At 32.1% G+C, this 18,550-nt stretch overlaps 1 protein-coding gene across 1 annotated transcript; it reads left to right on the forward strand.

Moving 5' to 3' along the window:
- Positions 1-4,002: 4,002 nt before the first annotated feature.
- Positions 4,003-15,739, forward strand: LOC111421854 (putative serine protease K12H4.7). The gene is made up of 6 exons (XM_071200906.1): positions 4,003-4,112; positions 4,178-4,318; positions 14,309-14,862; positions 14,918-15,177; positions 15,227-15,350; positions 15,414-15,739. Exons 1-6 carry the CDS (start codon positions 4,062-4,064, stop codon positions 15,688-15,690), a joined length of 1,407 nt encoding a protein of 468 aa, XP_071057007.1. The 5' UTR covers positions 4,003-4,061; the 3' UTR covers positions 15,691-15,739.
- The last annotated feature ends 2,811 nt before the right edge of the window (positions 15,740-18,550 follow it).

Consider the following 18,550-nt stretch of genomic DNA (forward strand, 5'->3'; position numbering starts at 1 on the left):
TAGGAATAGAGAAATGATTTATATCTTAAATTATAGCTTAAAATGTCTTCTTTAAGATGATGTATCACGAGGTATATGTTAATGATGGAAATAAGGAGGAAAAATGATCTATAAGAAATTATAAATTTTAATAAATATTGATTAAAGTCAATTTTTAAAAAATCGCTTCTCCTGTATTTTTGGGAGTTAAGAGATGAATTATATCGCAAATGATAGCTTAAATTATTCTCTTTAAAATGATGTATGGTATGATATTTCGAAATGATAAAGTTTGTTAAAAAAGAATTTTTAAAAATAATGTTGTAAAAAAATGTTGGATTAACGATATTAATTTAATGTAAAGTTTAAAAAATCACTTCCGGTTTATTCTTAGGAATAGAGAAATGATTTATATCTTAAATTATAGCTAAAACTGTCTTCTTTAAGATGATGTATCATGAGGTATATGTTAATGATGGAAATAAGGAGGAAAAATGATCTATAAGAAATTATAAATATTAATAAATATTGATTAAAGTCAATTTTTAAAAAATCGCTTCTCCTGTATTTTCGGGAGTTAAGAGATGAGTTATATCGCAAATGAAAGCTTAAATTGTTCTCTTTAAAATGATGTATGATAACGTATTTCAAAATGATAAAGTTTGTTAAAAAAGAATTTTTAAAAATTATGTTGTAAAAAAATTTTGGATTAACGATATTAATTTAATGTAAAATTTAAAAAATTACATCCAGTTTATTCTTAGGAATAGAGAAATGATTAATATCTTAAATTATAGCTTAAACTGTCTTCTTTAAAATGATGTATCATGAGGTATATGTTAATGATGGAAATAAGGAGGAAAAATGATCTATAAGAAATTATAAATTTTAATAAATATTGATTAAAGTGAATTTTTAAAAAATCGCTTCTCCTGCGTTTTCGGGAGTTAAGAGATGAGTTATATCACAAATGAAAGCTTAAATTATTCTCTTTAAAATGATGTATGATATGATATTTCGAAATGATAAAGTTTGTTAAAAAAGAATTTTTAAAAATAATGTTGTAAAAAAATGTTGGATTAACGATATTAATTTAATGTAAAGTTTAAAAAATCACTTCCGGTTTATTCTTAGGAATAGAGAAATGATTTATATCTTAAATTATAGCTTAAAATGTCTTCTTTAAGATGATGTATCATGAGGTATATGTTAATAATGGAAATAAGGAGGAAAAATGATCTATAAGAAATTATAAATATAAATAAATATTGATTAAAGTCAATTTTTAATAAATCGCTTCTCCTGTATTTTTGGGAGTTAAGAGATGAGTTATATCATAAATGAAAGCTAAAATTGTTCTCTTTAAAATGATGTATGATAAAGTATTTCAAAATGATAAAGTTTATTAGAAAAGAATTTTTAAAAATGATGTTGTACAAAAATTTTGGATTAACGATATTAATTTAATGTAAAGTTTCAAAAATCACTTACGGTTTATTCTTAGGAATGAAGAAATGATTAATATCTTAAATTATAGCTTAAAATGTCTTCTTTAAGATGACGTATCATGAGGTATATGTTAAAGATGGAAATAAGGAGGAAAAATGATTTTAAAGAGATTACAAATTTCAATAAATATTAATTAAAGTCAATTTTTTAAAAATCGCTTCTCCTGCGTTTCGGGAGTTAAGAGATGAGTTATATCACAAATGAAAGCTTAAATTGTTCTCTTTAGAATGATGTATGATAAAGTATTTCAAAATGATAAAGTTTATTAGAAAAGAATTTTTAAAAATTATGTTGTACAAAAATTTTGGATTAACGATATTAATTTAATGTAAAGTTTAAAAAATCACTTCCGGTTTATTCTTAGGAATGAAGAAATGATTAATATCTTAAATTATAGCTTAAAATGCCTTCTTTAAGATGATGTATCATGAGGTATATGTTAATGATGGAAATAAGGAGGAAAAATGATCTATAAGAAATTATAAATTTTAATAAATATTGATTAAAGTCAATTTTAAAAAAATCGCTTCTCCTGTATTTTTGGGAGTTAAGAGATGAGTTATATCGCAAATGAAAGCTTAAATTATTCTCTTTAAAATGATGTATGATATGATATTTCGAAATGATAACGTTTGTTAGAAAATATTGTATGAAATTTTCAAAAGAAACATATCGACGGTGTTTTTAAGAATTATGATATGATATGTATGTCAAATTGAAGCTTAAAGATTCTAGTTTATAATGTGATATAAAAACTATAAGATAATATTATTGAAATTTCCTGAAAAAAGTTATCAAAGAAGAAACTGGCAAATTTATAAATCAAGTAATAATATGAAACTTTCAAAAAATCATATCGGTTGTATTTTTAAGAATTATGATATATGTTTGTCAAATTGAAGCTTAATGATTCTAGTTTATGATGTGACATCACAATTATATGATCATATTATTGAAATATCGAGGAAAAAATGATTAAAGAAGAAATTGTCAAATTTATAAATCAAAAATAATATAAAATTTTCAGAAAGCATATCGGCCGTGTTTTTAAGAATTATGATATGATATGTATGTTAAATTGAAACTTAAAGATTCTAGTTTTTAATGTGATATAAAAATTATATGATAATATTATTGAAATTTTCAGGAAGAAATGATTAAAGAAGAAATTGTTAAATTTATAAATCAAAAATAATATAAAATTTTCAAAAAGTCATATCGGCCGTGTTTTTAAGAATGTTGATATGATATGTATGTCAAATTGAAGCTTAAAGATTCTGGTTTATGATGTAATATAAGAACTATAAGGTAATATATTGAAATTTCCAGGAAAAGGTCGTTAATGACGAAATTATCAAATTTTAAATAAAGAGTAATATAAAATTTTCAAAAATCATATCGGCCGTGTTATTAAGAATTATGATATGATATGTATCTTAAATTGAAGCTTAAAGATTATAGTTTATGATGTGATATAAAAACTATATGATAATATTATTGAAATATCCAGGAAAAGATTACTAAAGAAGAAATTGTCAAATTTGTAAATACAAAATATTATAATTTTTTTTAAGATATCAGGTCGACTGTGTTTTTTAGAATAATGATGTGATATGTATGTTAAATTAAAGCTTAAAGATTCTAGTTTATGATATGACCTAAAAGCCATATGATGATGCTATTAAAATTTCTAAGAAAAAATTATTAAAGAAAAAGTTGTCAAATTTATAACTCAAATATAAAACATAATTTAAAACAAATCATGTCGGCCAAATGTATATTAAATTGAAGCTTATATTTTATAGTTTATAATGTGATATAAATACTATTAGATAATATTATTGAAATTTGCAGATAAAGATTATTTAGGAAAAAATTGTCACATTTATAAATCAAAAATAATATGAAATTTTCAAAAAATCATATCGACTCTATTTTTAAAAATTATGATATGATGTGTATGTTAAATTGAAGCTTAAAGAGTCTATCTTATGAAGTGATATAAAATCTATAAGATAATATTATAAAAATAAGAAAAATTATTAAAGAAAATATAGTCGAATTTATAAATCAAAAATAATACTAAACCAAGCGACCTTGATTTAATCAGCCTTAATTCTTTTCACAACAATCAGGTGAAAAATCAGATTAATATATTGCATAGAAAAGTGTAAAATTTCCCACAAATAACATTTTAACTTGCACAAATAAGCAAATACGGTATTCCTCAAATTATATTACTATGTTTAACAACGTCTAACTAACGTCAACTCTACTTAAATAAAAACCGTCAACAATGTTTTTTTTAGTTTTTTTATTAATTATTATTATTATTGATGAAATCGTATTATTACCGATCTGATCTTTATTTCTAAAAATGAGGTAAAGTACCTACCTTTGTATTAACTCGATTAAGTTCGTAATCTCCCCATAATACACGATAAAAATAAATATAGAAAAACACTCGAAAATGAAGTAGTTTAATTATATCAAAACCCGATTGTATCAAAAAATATTTAACAATTCGGATTCATTACGAGTCTTTGTTCCAAACGATTTACTTCGGTTAAAGAATGAAGTCGTTTGCGTTTTTTGTGCTTTTAATAGCCATTCATTTGGTTAATGTAAGTTCTATAACAATTAATTACTTCGCTTTTACTAATTAATTGTGTTTTAATTAAATTTTAAGTCCCAACACTTTTTAAAATCCCTCAAACATGGTCCACCGAAACAAACCGTTTTTAAAAAAGGATCCAAAGCCGCCGTTTGGGACACGATCTCTCAACGAGTCGACCATTTCAATCCGGTAGATCTCAGAGAATGGGAAATGGTAATTTTTTTTTATTAATTAATATGACATTATATGATATGATTAATTAATTTCAAAATCATATTTAAAAAATTAATTTTATTTGATAAATAAACAGATTGTTATGTACCTCAATTTAAGTTTTTAATCGAAAAGTTAATAAACGATCTCATTTTTGAGAATTCTAATTAATTTCGGTGCAAAATTCGAAGCGGTTTTGAATAATTTACAACGAAATTATATCAATAAACTTATTCTTTATACAGGTGTCTCAGCGAGACCGGTCATTAGACGTTTCTGGGGTTCTGGCGAAAATAAAAATTTGAGAATTCAGACTTAAGTATTATCAATTACGATCTCTTCGTCTAAAATATTTTCAGATTTCTTGCACTTCCGGTTATACCGGAAGTCGCCACCAACTTTATTTTTTTAAATGGAACACCCTGTATATTTTTACATATTTGGATTTGTCTGTTTTCAAGGTTTATAAATAACTTTACTTTTTGCAATTTGATTCGGTCGTTCTCGAGTTATTCGAATTTTTCTAGAAAAATCTGCTCCAGCAGACATTTGTTCAAAAAATCAGAAAACACTCAATTTTTGGGATATCAATTTAGGATTGAGAACATGCTTAAGCAACATGATGGAGTATGTTTTGGTACCAAGAACTGCGGTCTAGAACGTTTGATCACTTTACTATGACACGTTAACGTTTCAAAACTTGGAAGTACCATAACTTCATTTTTTTAAATGGCACCCCCCATATTTTATTTTTTAGTCGTCTTCGGTGTCTCATTCTACATCTTTTATATCCTATATGGCCCATACCTAATATTAATAGTTTGGGAGATAATTAGGGTTTTTTGAAAAATGCACACATATCATATGGATATTTAGCCTAGTGTGCCATGAAAAACAAGCCTTCTCAATGAGTTCTTGTCAAAGACTCACTTGTTTACGTCACTTGATGCATGTGAGCTAATAATTATCTGTTATGTCCCTTAATATTAGTACTGAAACGAGTTAAAATCGATAACAATAACGAAAGTAATATTTACACAAATCAAGAAATTCTTAATTTATTTTTTTTGCATGAAAAGCGCGACAAAGTTCGTAGTATGATTCCCAGATCTTCTTTGGCAGCTCGAATTGAGGTGTTGGGACTGGGCTCGAAATAAGCCAAGGTATTCACCTCTTCCGTTGCATTATCTACTACATTTTTTGGTCAGTTTAACACGTGATTAATTCGTAAATGCAAAAAATTTGCTTCTATTCCTCTAAATTTACCTTTTGTCATCGGAGATAAATGTGGATAATTTTCATTAAACATTCTGCAAGTTCTACTAAGAACTTTGTCGCACTTTTCGTGCACAAAAAATAAATTATGGATTTCTTCATTTGTATAAACATTATTTACGTTATTAATATCCATTTTAACTGGTTTTAGACGCACAAGCATCAAACAACCTAAATTAGACTTTGACGTTTATCAATAAGTCATTAAACATTTGTTTTCCATGGCACACTAGGTTAATATCCATATGATATGTGACCATTTTTCAAAAAACCCTAATTATTTCTCAAACTATTAATGTTAGGCATAGGACATATGGAATATAAAAGATGTAAAATGAGACGCCGAAGACGACTAACAAGGGAAGTGTCACAACTGTGTCTCACCGATTTCGATGCAATTTGGTACAGTCATAGAATGGGCCAAAATAAGGTTCGTACATTTTTTTATACGTGCGGTAAAAGCCCCTGGGGCGAGTTATAGGGGTTGAAAGTTTGGAGAAAAAGTACGTTTTCACTTATATTTTAAAAATGAAAAGTGCTATCAAAATTTGGTAAATTGTAACTGATATTCATTTTAAAAGAGCTTTCTTTTGATGTATCACACATATACCAGAGGGTTAAGAAGGGCGAACTACCCCTATTTTTTTGGAATTATTTAAAAACCACCCTATCGATTTTGGCGGCATTAAGTATACTTCCAGCACGTTCAAAAATATTAGTTAAGGGTTTTTTCCCATTCGCTCTAGATCATCCCCAGCGAAGTTACGGGGGTTAACATGTAACCACTTTTCGTAAGAATGATGTGATAAAATTGTCAGGTATTTTGAAAATACTTTAACAAAACCGTAAATTAGTCGCACAATAAAATGTTTAATGTAAAATAAGGCATAATACACCATTTAGGGGTGGTTGGGGTTAACCACCCCCTTAAAAATTAATTCTATCCCGGGCATTACTTGTTGATTACGGCGAAATTTGGTACTGTGTTTGTTTTATATAGTTTATTAGTTTATTTTTATTCTACATAATGTTGCCAAAAATACACCTACCAAAAAAATGTTGGCACAATATTTGTTTTTTTAGTGCCGCTTGCTAAAGGTCATTTCTCAAAATAGTTTTTTCTAGTATAAAAGAACGTGTGCCCAGTGGGTAGATTTTAGTTTCAGAGCAACTGACAGAAGCAATGGTTACAATAAACCCAATAAACGTTTTAAATTTGCTAATGACAGTTTTTACTGTTATGAATATTCCCCAGACTCCTGTAAATGAAGCAGAAGTTAGTTTAAAAGAAAATATACAGCGTATTTTAATGGAAAGTATGGAAGACTACAATATGCAAATTGAAGACGAAACTGTATTAATTTTCGATTCATCCAATGGCATCAATGACGGTCAGCAAATTATTGAAGACCAGGATACAACTGACAGGTTTGTAGAAGATACTGATGCTCATTGTCCATTGAAGGATGACATCGACTACGAGTACAAATTAGAGGCGGTAAATTACTGGACAAGTGGGAAGAAAGGTTATTTGAAACTAGAAACCGTAAAAAACAAATACCGAAAAGTAACGTCAAAGACCCAATTGCACAGATGGTCTAAATATATTGAAGAAAGAGGGACATACAAAGAAAAATTAGCAGAAATTACCGAATTTGTAATTAATCAAGCGAGAGCCGCCGTAGATAATAAATTGCCACTACATGATATTGATATACGCAGATGGGCTATACAAGCTAGAAATGAAAAGAATTTATCTCCTCAACTGTTCAAAGCATCTCATAGCTGGGTGCAACGTTTTAAGAAAGCAAATCGGTTAGTAAGCCGAAAAATAACAAAATTTCTATCCCAAAAACAAATTGGAAATGTTGATCGAGTAAAAACTTTAGCAAAAGATTTCGTTAAAGAGGCAAAGCTACAAATCCAAATATATGGACCTGAAAACACCTACAATTCGGATCAGAGCGGTTTTAACTTGGAATTCCATTCGGGAAGAACATTAAGCGATTTAGGAGTTAAAACCGTAGAAAGTGTGGTCCAGTCGGTGTCATCTACAACGCACAGTTACACAATTCAACCCGTAATATCTGCTGATGGGAAACTTCTTTCTCCACTTTTTATTGTTTTAAAAGAACCCTCTGGCAGCTTTGGACCGAGGGTAGCAAATACAATGTTTAAAGCAGACAATATATACGTTTTGGCATCAAAATCTGGAAAGTTAACTTCAGAACACATGAAAAATTGGCTCCAAAATGTATATTTTCCAAATACTGGTTCTAAATCATTATTATTATTAGATTCTTGGAGTGGCCATTGTCCTGAAGTTATTAGTGAAATAACTCCATCAGGTACTAATTTTAAACATTTATCTATACCTGCAGGGACAACAGGTCAAATACAGCCCCTAGATGTATTTGGTTTCAGAATATGGAAAAATTTTATTAGAAGATTCTCTGATCAGATTATTCTTTACCAGTATGATGTCAATTTACATCAGAGGGATAACATATTAAAATTGCAATCGTTGACGCATAACCAGTTGGCTTCCCCTCGGTTTATAAATGTTTTTAAATACGCATGGTTTGCAAGTGGCTATATAGAGGAGAGACCAGACCATTTTGAAAATCCCGTGGAAGTTTGCTTTTCGAGTGAGAAGCCAACGTGTGATATCTGTGGGGATATAGCGGTCATAACATGTGCATGGTGTAAAAAATCCTTATGTTTAAAACATTTTTTCCACGACTTTCATTTTTGCCAACACTACGTAGAATAAAAATAAATTTAATATTGAAAATTAATATAATACATAAAAAACGTCAATTAGTAATGTAGAATAAACTTCTTTGGTATATTGAACTATTTTTTTTGTCAGTTGCTTTTTAACTCATAAATAAATAAAATATCTTATTTATCTAGTAGTTTTATATTTATTATTTAAAGAAAATGAGGGTAGTTTACCTCGTGGAACATCGATAGATAGATTTTTAAAAAACAATACCACAGTTACGATGGCAGTTTTCATCTTCGAGGTATAAACAAAAAACTACCCCTAATTTGTAACCCTTATAACCATTTTCAAAAATTTTTACTTCAAATATAAAACAAACACAGTACCAAATTTCGCCGTAATCGACAAATAACGCCCGGGATAGAATTAATTTTTAAGGGGGTGGATAACCCCAACAACCCCTATATGGTGTATTATGCCTTATTTTACACTAAACATTTTATTGTGCGACTAATTTACGGTTTTGTTTAAAGTATTTTCAAAATACCTGACAATTTTATCACATCATTCTTACGAAAAGTGCTTACATGTTAACCCCCGTAACTTCGCTGGGGTTGATCTAGGGCGAATGGGAAAAAACCCTTAACTAATATTTTTGAACGCACTAGAAGTATACTTAATGCCGCCAAAATCGATAGGGTGGTTTTTAAATAATTCCAAAAAAATAGGGGTAGTTCGCCCTTTTTAACCCTCTGCTATATGTGTGACACATCAAAAGAAAGCTCTTTTAAAATGAATATCAGTTACAATTTACCAAATTTTGATAGCACTTTTCGTTTTCAAAATATAAGTGAAAACGTACTTTTTCTCCAAACTTTCAACCCCTATAACTCGCCCCAGGGGCTTTTACCGCACGTATAAAAAAATGTGCGAACCTTATTTTGGCCCATTCTATGACTGTACCAAATTGCATCGAAATCGGTGAGACACAGTTGTGACACTTCCCTTGTAAGTAATAAAATATGGGGGGTGCCATTTAAAAAAATGAAGTTATGGTGCTTCCAAATTTCGAAAAGTTAACGTATCATAGTAAAGTGACCAAACGGTCTAGACAGCCGTTCTCGGCACCAAAACATACTCCATCATGTTGTTTAAGCATAACCGGTATAACCGGAAGTGCTAGAAATCTGAAAATATTTTAGATGAAGAGAACGTAATTGATAATACTTAAGTCTGCATTCTCAAATTTTTTGTTTGGCCAGAACCCCAGAATCGTCTAATGACCGGTCTCGCTGAGACACCTGTATATATACAGGTGTCACACAAAAAACGCCCCAAGCTGTAACTCTGTCATTTATATTCCGATTTTCATGACCGAGGCATCAAATGAAAGGGTTCGATGAATACTATGGTTCATGCTACAAATAATTTTTTTTCAAGGTCATCTTCAATTTTAAGCGATTATTAACTTTTGTTTTTCAAATTGCTCCATATATTTTTCTTCACGTCATTAGATAGAGATTGTTCTTCTGAATCCACTGATATGTAATACATCCACTTTGAATGTAATTTTAGCAGAAAAAAGACACCTGTATATACAGGTTGTCGCACAAAAACGCCGTAAGCTGTAACTCTGTCATTTACCTTCCGATTTTTATGAACGAGGCAACAAATGAAATGGTTTGATGAATGCTATGATTCATGCTACAAATAAACTTTTTCCAACGTCATCTTCGATTTCAAGCGATTATCAACTTTTGATTTTCAAATTGTTCGGTATGTTTTTCTTTACGTTATGGGATAGAAATTGTTTTCTGAGCCCATTGATGTACAGGGTGTCGAAATTTCGATGGGTTTGCAGGGTATCTCAGTTATTATGAAAGATAGAAAGTTGTGGTTTTCGCGAACCTGAGCTACTTTTTTGTGAAACTTACAATGCCGCAAACCAAATTTTCATAGACCTCTTCGTTTTTGATATACAGGGAGTATTTCAAAATTTACGATTTTCAGACAACCCCCGTATCTCGGCTATCCGGAAACTTAGTAAAAAAGTAAAAACGGGTTCTAATAGATTTTTTCACGAAGAATCCAATGGTGCACGTAGAATTTTTCTAGTCATCACGGTTTTTGAGTTATAAACACAACTTAGGTTTTTTTAAATGGAACCACCTATATTTTATTTTTTATTGTACTAGAATTATTTCAAGCTTTTCAATTATATATAATACTCTATACTTACCTTTATAATTAACCTCGAAATTAAAAAAACCACATTACTTTATAAGTAGGCTATGATAAATTAAGTGATCGCGTTGCTAGGATACCAGAATAAACAAAGAATTTTGAAAATACTATAATATTAATTATTGACTTATTAAAAAAATGTATTTATTAAATTTTGTTTGCTAAAAACGAAAAATTATTAAAAACTAAACATTATGCAAATATGGCTTCAAGTTACAAGAATTGTTCAAAGTTGTTACCATTTTGATGGGTCGAACCGAAAAACAGGTGCTGGTAAGCGAAGTAAAAAAAAATGAGTAATAAATGAAATTGTATTAATAAAACAAAAATTAAACTTATAATGTGGTTAATGGGCAAAATTGAAAAGATAATAAAGAAAATTAACAAAAATAATTATACATACAGTGAATGCGGTGTGAAAGGTGCGGTATGAAAGATGCGTGAGTCGAGCGAGCGGGTAATGCAGCAAAGAAGTGATATGCGCGAGCAATACATGCGGAATACATAAAATCACAAAATTCATACAAAATCTCGATCGATGCGCGATCGATTGCGCGTGAGCGAACACACACATTGTTCACAAAGTTTAGTAATGCGTTTAATTGCATTTAGAATAGTTATGGGATGTTGCTGTAAATGTGAAAAAGCATCAGTTACAGCAATTTTCAATTCCAATTTTGTTCGATTCTGGGTACTATATACCCGATTCTTGATATATCCCCATAAAAAGAAGTGCAAAATAGATAAATCAGGTGAACTTGCTGGCTATCGCGTTGGGCCATGTGTGCCTATCCACCTACCAGGAAATTTTGCAGTTAGGTAGCGACTCGCTAACTGCGCATTATGAGCGGGAGCTCCTTCCTGCTGAAAATAAATATTATTTAGCCGAATAAGAGGAATATCATCCAAAATCTCTGGCAAGATGGCCAAATAGCGATTAGCGCAAAGGTTTCCTTCAAATATTTTGTAAACAATTCGTGGCCCAATAATAAAACATGCCACGCTAAAACCAAATTTTCCTTGACGCTCCCGCTCAATTACAATATGTTGGTTTTCTTGATGCCAATGTCTGTTATTATGACGATTATAGATTCCTGTGCTGGTAAAATATGCCTTATCAGACCATATAATAGAGGAACTAAATTCAATATTATTTTGTGCATGGTTCAAATACCAGTTACAGAATTCCAAACGTCGTTCGGCATCTCCCGGGTGTAAATGGTGAACTATTTGTTCTTTGTAGGGTTTATATTTATACTTTTTTAGAATCGCATAGGCTGTCGATTTTTCAATTCCAACTTGACATTCAATTTCCCTACATGATGTTTTAGGCGCGGCTTCCACACATCCTAACACGGTAATTTCATTGTTATTCCGATTTTCCTTATTATATTTTTTTGGCCTGGGCATCAAAAAACTTCCATAATTGATCAAATTACGCTTTATTCGCAAAAAAATTTTTGAATTTGGTTGCGCTCTTTCTGGATATCTGAAGTGAAACAATCTGCTAATAAAATGTTATTGCTGATAAATGTTGCATTCTACCTATTTATGTATAATTCAGCAGCTTGATTAACATTTTCATTTGCATGAGTGTAACATGCTAGCATGTCATATTTTTCATAATTTTCATAGCGCTCCATTTCAAGAAAAAGATAATTAAGTTAAGTTAATTAAAGGTAATTAAGTAACACACGACTTATTGTTAGCACAAAATTCAAAATTAAGTTTGACAGTAATTAACTATATTTACTTTGTTTATTCCGGTATCCTAGCAACGCGCTCACTTAATAGACAACCTAAGCCTTGACGTAACAGAGATGGGCGGAGCTTATATCGACTCCAAACATTTTCATAGCCAAGTGTGTTGCTAACGGTAAATCACCATATACAATTTTTCAATTAGTGTTAAAATAAAATAAACTAAGTGACTTTTTATGACATTCCAAATGACATTTTTATTACGGTTTATTAGCAACTGTGGTTAGCAACGAAATTGTTTGGAGTCGATATAAACTCCGCCCATCTCTGTGACGTCAAGATAGGCAGTCTACTTATCATTGCCTACTTATAAAATAATGTATTTTATTAAATTTCGAGGTTAATTATAAAGGTAAGTATAGAGTATTATATATCATTGAAAAGCTTGAAAAAAATCCAATTCAATAAAAAAATAAAATATAGGTGGTTCCATTTAAAAAAACCTAAGTTGTGTTTATAACTCAAAAACCGTGATGACTAGAAAAATTCTACGTGCACCACTGGATTCTTCGTGAAAAAATCTATTAGAACCCGTTTTTACTTTTTTACTAAGTTTCCGGATAGCCGAGATACGGGGGTTGTCTGAAAATCGTAAATTTTGAAATACTCCCTGTATATCAAAAACAAAGAGGTCTATGAAAATTTGGTTTGCGGCATTATAAGTTTCACAAAAAAGTAACTCAGGTTCGCGAAAATCGCAAGCTTTCTATCTTTCATAATAACTGAGATACATTAACATTAATTGTAATTTTAGCACAGAAAAACAATTAAAACATTTTCCGAACATTGTCTTAATCACTTCTGTAATGCTGCAGTGTGCCATGGAAAAAATAACACGCAAAACTGATAACAGTCATTAAATGCTATTTTAATGCCCAAGCAGTTGTAAATGATACTTATAAGTTGGTTTTTCATTTATCCCATGGCACACTACAGTATAACACAAGTGACTTTAAGAGGATGTTCGGCAACTATTTTAATGTTTTTCTATGCTACAATTACAATTAATGTTGATGTATTGTACATTAATGGATTAAAAAAAAAATCTCTATCCAATAGCGTGAAGAAAAACATACCGAGCAATTTGAAAATCAAAAGTTGATAATCGCTAGAAATTGAAGATGGCGTTGGAAAAAGTTTATTTGTAGCATGAATCATAGTATTCATCAAACCATTTCATTTGATAGCTGGGTCATGAAAATTAGAAGGTAAATGACAGAGTTACAGCTTGCGGCGTTCTTGTGTGGCAACCTGTATATACAGGTGTCTTTTCTCTGTTAAAATTATATTCAAAATGGATGTATTGTACATCAGTGGATTCAGAAAAACAATTTCTATCCAATGACGTAAAGAAAAATATATAGAGCAATTTGAAAAGCAAAAGTTAATAATCGCTTAAAATTGAAGATGGCCTTGGAAAAGATTTATTTGTAGCATGAATCATAGTATTCCTGAAACCATTTCATTTGATACCCCGCTCATGAAAATCGGAATGTAAATGACAGAGTTACAGCTTGGGGCGTTTTTTGTGTGACACCCTGTATATACTTGTTTTGGAAATGGAAATAAAGTTTATTATTATTATTATTATACTCCCACGAAAACTGACTAAAATAATATCCACTAATGTGTAAAATATCTTCCAAACTTCAAACTTCCTCCCGAACATTAACTCAAAAATGATTCGTGTAGCAAATTTAAGCAGCTATAAAGGCAAAGAGAGAGTTGAAAAACATCGCACAAAATTAGCAATCTACAACACAACCATTCACCAACGCGAACAGTACTTGAATATATCTTTATTAGTTATCTGTATTAACTTCTGTAGAAGAACACAATTTTATGGAGTTGTCTCATGATAACAGTCTAAAAACAAAATTTAGCAGCATGAAATTGACAAAATCTTCAATTTCAATAAAAGATTAATATTTTATACATATCTTTATTCTAATTAATTTAATTTAATTATAATTTTTTTATAGAGATACATATACAACGACCAATTCTACAAACCCGGTGGTCCATTGTTCATCTTTTTGGGTGGCGAATGGGAAATCGACGAAGGTTACATCCGAACCGGGCAAATGTTCGACATGGCCAACGAACACAACGGTTACATGTTCTACACCGAACACCGTTACTACGGGAGAAGTCAACCGGTCGAGGACTTCACCACCGAAAACTTAAAATACCTCAGCTTGGACCAAGCGACCGCCGACGTCGCCTATTTCATCCAACACCAAAAATCGCACATAGAAGGAGCCGAAAACAGCAAGGTCGTCGTCGTTGGTGGCTCATACTCGGCTACAATGGCCACGTGGATTCGCAAAAAATATCCCCATCTCGTCGATGCAGCTTTAGCTTCGAGCGCACCGCTTTTAGCCCAAGCTGATTTTATTGGGTATTTCCAAGTTGTTGCTGATAATTTTAGGTTATCAAGTGATGAATGTATGGATACTGTTACGGAAGGGATTCGAATGTTGGAGGGGAGTTTGGATAGCGTGGATGGGTTGGAGAATATGTCTTCGATGTTTGGGTAAATAAATTAAATCGAATTAATTAAAAAAAAATTAATTAATTAATTTTTGTAGTACTTGCGACCCAATTGATGTTACGGAACCGGAACGTTCTTATTTCTTCAGCAGTTTAGCAAACCCCTTCGCTTATAACACCCAATATGCGCAACCAGGCGATATTGATGAAGCTTGTAAATTAATTTTAAGCACCAGCGGTTCCGCAGTTGAGAAATTAGCCGGTTATATTCGCTACTATTATGGAGGCTATTGCATAAGTGATTTCCAATACTTCGTTGATTACTACAAAGACACCGCTATGAATTACTATGATTCGTGTAAGATTTAATTTTAATTTTTGATTCTTAATTGAGGCAAAATTTTTAGATCGGCAGTGGTCTTATCAAACTTGCACCGAATACGGCTTCTTCCAAACTGGGAATCAAACCACGCGGCCATTCGGCGACTTTTGGCTCCAAATGTACATCGATACCTGTCAAGAGTTATTTGGGTAAAAATTAAAATTTGTGGTAATCAAGAATTTTGCTTAAATGAAAATCTTTGTTGTTTTTAGAACTGGGGAGGAAATTTTGAACACGGGGATTGAACGCACGAATTTGTTCTACGGCGCCCTCGAACCGGAAGTAACAAGGGTGGTGTCTGTCCATGGGACTGTGGATCCTTGGCATGCGTTGGGAGTTCTTGAGGATATTAACGAAGATGCGCCCGTAATCGTCGTGGAGGGCACCTCGCATTGCGCCGATCTCTCCTCGATCAGCGAAAACGATTTGCCACAATTGCGCGAGGCTAAATTGAGAGTGCAACAATATATTCGTCAATGGATTAGTTAATTAAAGCTTAACTGTAAAAATATTATTAAACGAATTGATTAAACCAAAATTAATTTTATTTACATCACATCACAAATAAAAGTTTGAATTATTCTCTTTTAAATGTTGTATGATAAGATATTGCGAAATGATAAACTTTGTTAGAAAAGAATTTTTTCGAAAACTGCAATTAAAAGTTGATTTTTAGTACATAGCAACAATTTTTTTTCACTTGATTGTATGAATCCATGTTGCAAGTTATATTATACAGGGTGATTCACATAGGAACCGACACAGAGCAGGGACATGTAGAGGACAATAAATCAAGATGATTTAACGCAACTTATCTCTATACTAAGTTGTACCCCTGAAATAAGAGGCCTATAACTCGGCCTTCAAAGTTGGGTCTTAAATTTTTAAAACATTTAATATCTTCGTAATACATTAAGCTAGAAAAACCAAATTTGGTATACGTTATGAGTGTACCGAGGGTATTAATTGGTAGCAAGTGTTAGGGATATTTTGTGTGCGGGAGATTTTGGGTTGGTAGTGCGGAGCGTGGGGTGGCAATGGAGTGATTCCCGCGTTCGAAAAGGTTCCGAGACGTTAGCTAAAAACGAACAGGTTTGAACAAGATTGAGAGAGTCGAACATGAGAGTTGGTGCGTGGCAGAGGTAAAAAGAGGTGTATCGCGAGAAAAGACGGACTAAACGGGTGTGTTTTGAGAAGTATAAACGCTGAACCGAATTACATTGATATTTTGTTTGAAGTTTCAATAAAGTTGTTGATTAGTTAAATTTACGTGAGGGTATTTACTTTACAAGTTGAGACCAATTGAGGCATTTTGACAGATTTTTTTAACCTTTTGGTGGATTTAATGCATTATTACTTCATTTCATGTGGAATTTAATTCTAAAACTTTTTTTACTCTTATTATTTTTTAAAAAACATTGTCGTTTTCATAAAAAACTCAAATAACTAAAGACACGTATTTCGTTAATGCTACTTAAAATCATCGAAAATTCAGGAGTCGGCTGTGAAATTGTATGTCAAACTTGACAAATAGGTTATAAAACTTTGTTGTCAAATAACTTTATAACCTTAGTGGACGCGGTTCATCGTGTTCCGCATGGTGCAGGGTTTCAGAATGGGGAGGCAACCCCCAAGACCATTATTGTGAAGTTCTGCAGTCGTCTCAGACGGGATAACTTCCTGGCCGCTGCTGCGTTGAAGAAACGATCAGTTCCTACTGGTGTACGTCCGGGTCTCAAGATTGAGGGTGTTGCGGAGAGGTGTTTTGTTAATGAGTATCTCACGCCGCAGAACAAGATTCTATTTGGTCGGGCCCGTGGGGTGGCTAGAGAGAAAGGTTATAAGTTTGTCTGGATTCGTAATAGTAAAATTTTTGTTCGAAAGGATCCAGACTCGCGTGCAATTCATGTTAAGAGCGATAAAGAAATAGACCGAATGTAATTTTTTTTTTTTGTTAACTAACTTATAAACACTTTTCTTTTAGGCCAAGACAAATTAATCATGTCACCTATTACCGTGTACTACCAGAACACCCGCGATTTAAGAACCAAGCTTGTTGCTCTGTACAACAGTGTGCTCAATGCGGAATTTGATGTTATTTGTTTAACAGAAACCTGGCTCCACCCAGGTATCTACTCCTCGGAGGTTTTGCCTCATTCGTACCAAGTTTTTAGATGCGATAGGCCAAACGTGGGTGGTGGCAGGTTGATGGGACGTGGTGTTCTGATCGGTGTTTCTGATGCGTTGGCTGCTGTGCGGCACCTCGCCGACCGGACTGGTCTGATTATAGTTTGTCTAATTTTACATTAAATTTAATCGGAATTTAATCGAATTTCACTCGTCAATTGTTACTTATATACATATACAGGGTGAGTCGGGAGGAACGGACCAAACTTTAGGAGTGTATTGTACGCTTGAAAATAATGTAAAAAAATTCATATGTTGTTATCCGATTTTCATTTGTTTTCAATTGATTGCATAACTACAGTTAAACATTTAACGTAGATTTGACAGTTTGATTTGCATTAAGTGCTATAAAATGCCAAGTACTTATTCACATTTAGAATATACAGACATGTTATTTGTATATGGTTTTTGTAACGAGAGTGCTACAGCTGCTGCAGATGAATATCGTCAACGGTTTCCAAATCGCAGACATCCCAATAAAAACGTTTTTAATAGGGTTTTCAATAAACTGCGCGAAACCGGTACACTTCCCAGCGTTAAAGTAACATCTGAACGAGCTACGCGTCAATGTTTAAATGAAGTAGAACATATTTTGGATCTAGTAAAAGAAGATGCAACGACCAGCTCACGCAGAATTGCTGTTCAATTAGACATCCCACAAAAGAGAGTAATAAACACACTCCACGAGCAATGCTTATATCCATACCATTTAGGTAACGTACAACATCTACTGCCGGAAGATTATGTTAAACGAGTCGAATTTTGTCGGTGGATAAATAATGATCATCGTGTTGTATCGCATATTCTTTTCACGGATGAAGCAACATTTACTCGCGACGGCCTACATAATACTCGTAATTTTTTCCCCCCTCGGACTTCAGCAGTTGGATCAACTTCACGTCGCGTCCAGGTACGTATAAGGTATCGGAGGGGGGCTCTTCGTCCCATCGGCTTCAGCTGGTAGTTGTAGTAGCGTCGAATAAAGGATCAGAAAAGGCTATTCATCCTATCAGGGAGCCCTCTCTGTACTCAGCTTCGTGTAGATGGACTAGGGCGACATCAATTTCAAGATTCTTCTGGGTGAGGACCTTCGTCAAAAAGGTAACGATTGTTGTCCAAGTCGCTTCGTCATTAATCATTTTGTTGACCAGCGTGTCGGGTG

The sequence above is a fragment of the Onthophagus taurus genome, unplaced genomic scaffold (genome assembly GCF_036711975.1).
Source record: "Onthophagus taurus isolate NC unplaced genomic scaffold, IU_Otau_3.0 ScKx7SY_15, whole genome shotgun sequence".
Classification (NCBI taxonomy): Eukaryota; Metazoa; Arthropoda; class Insecta; order Coleoptera; family Scarabaeidae; genus Onthophagus; species Onthophagus taurus.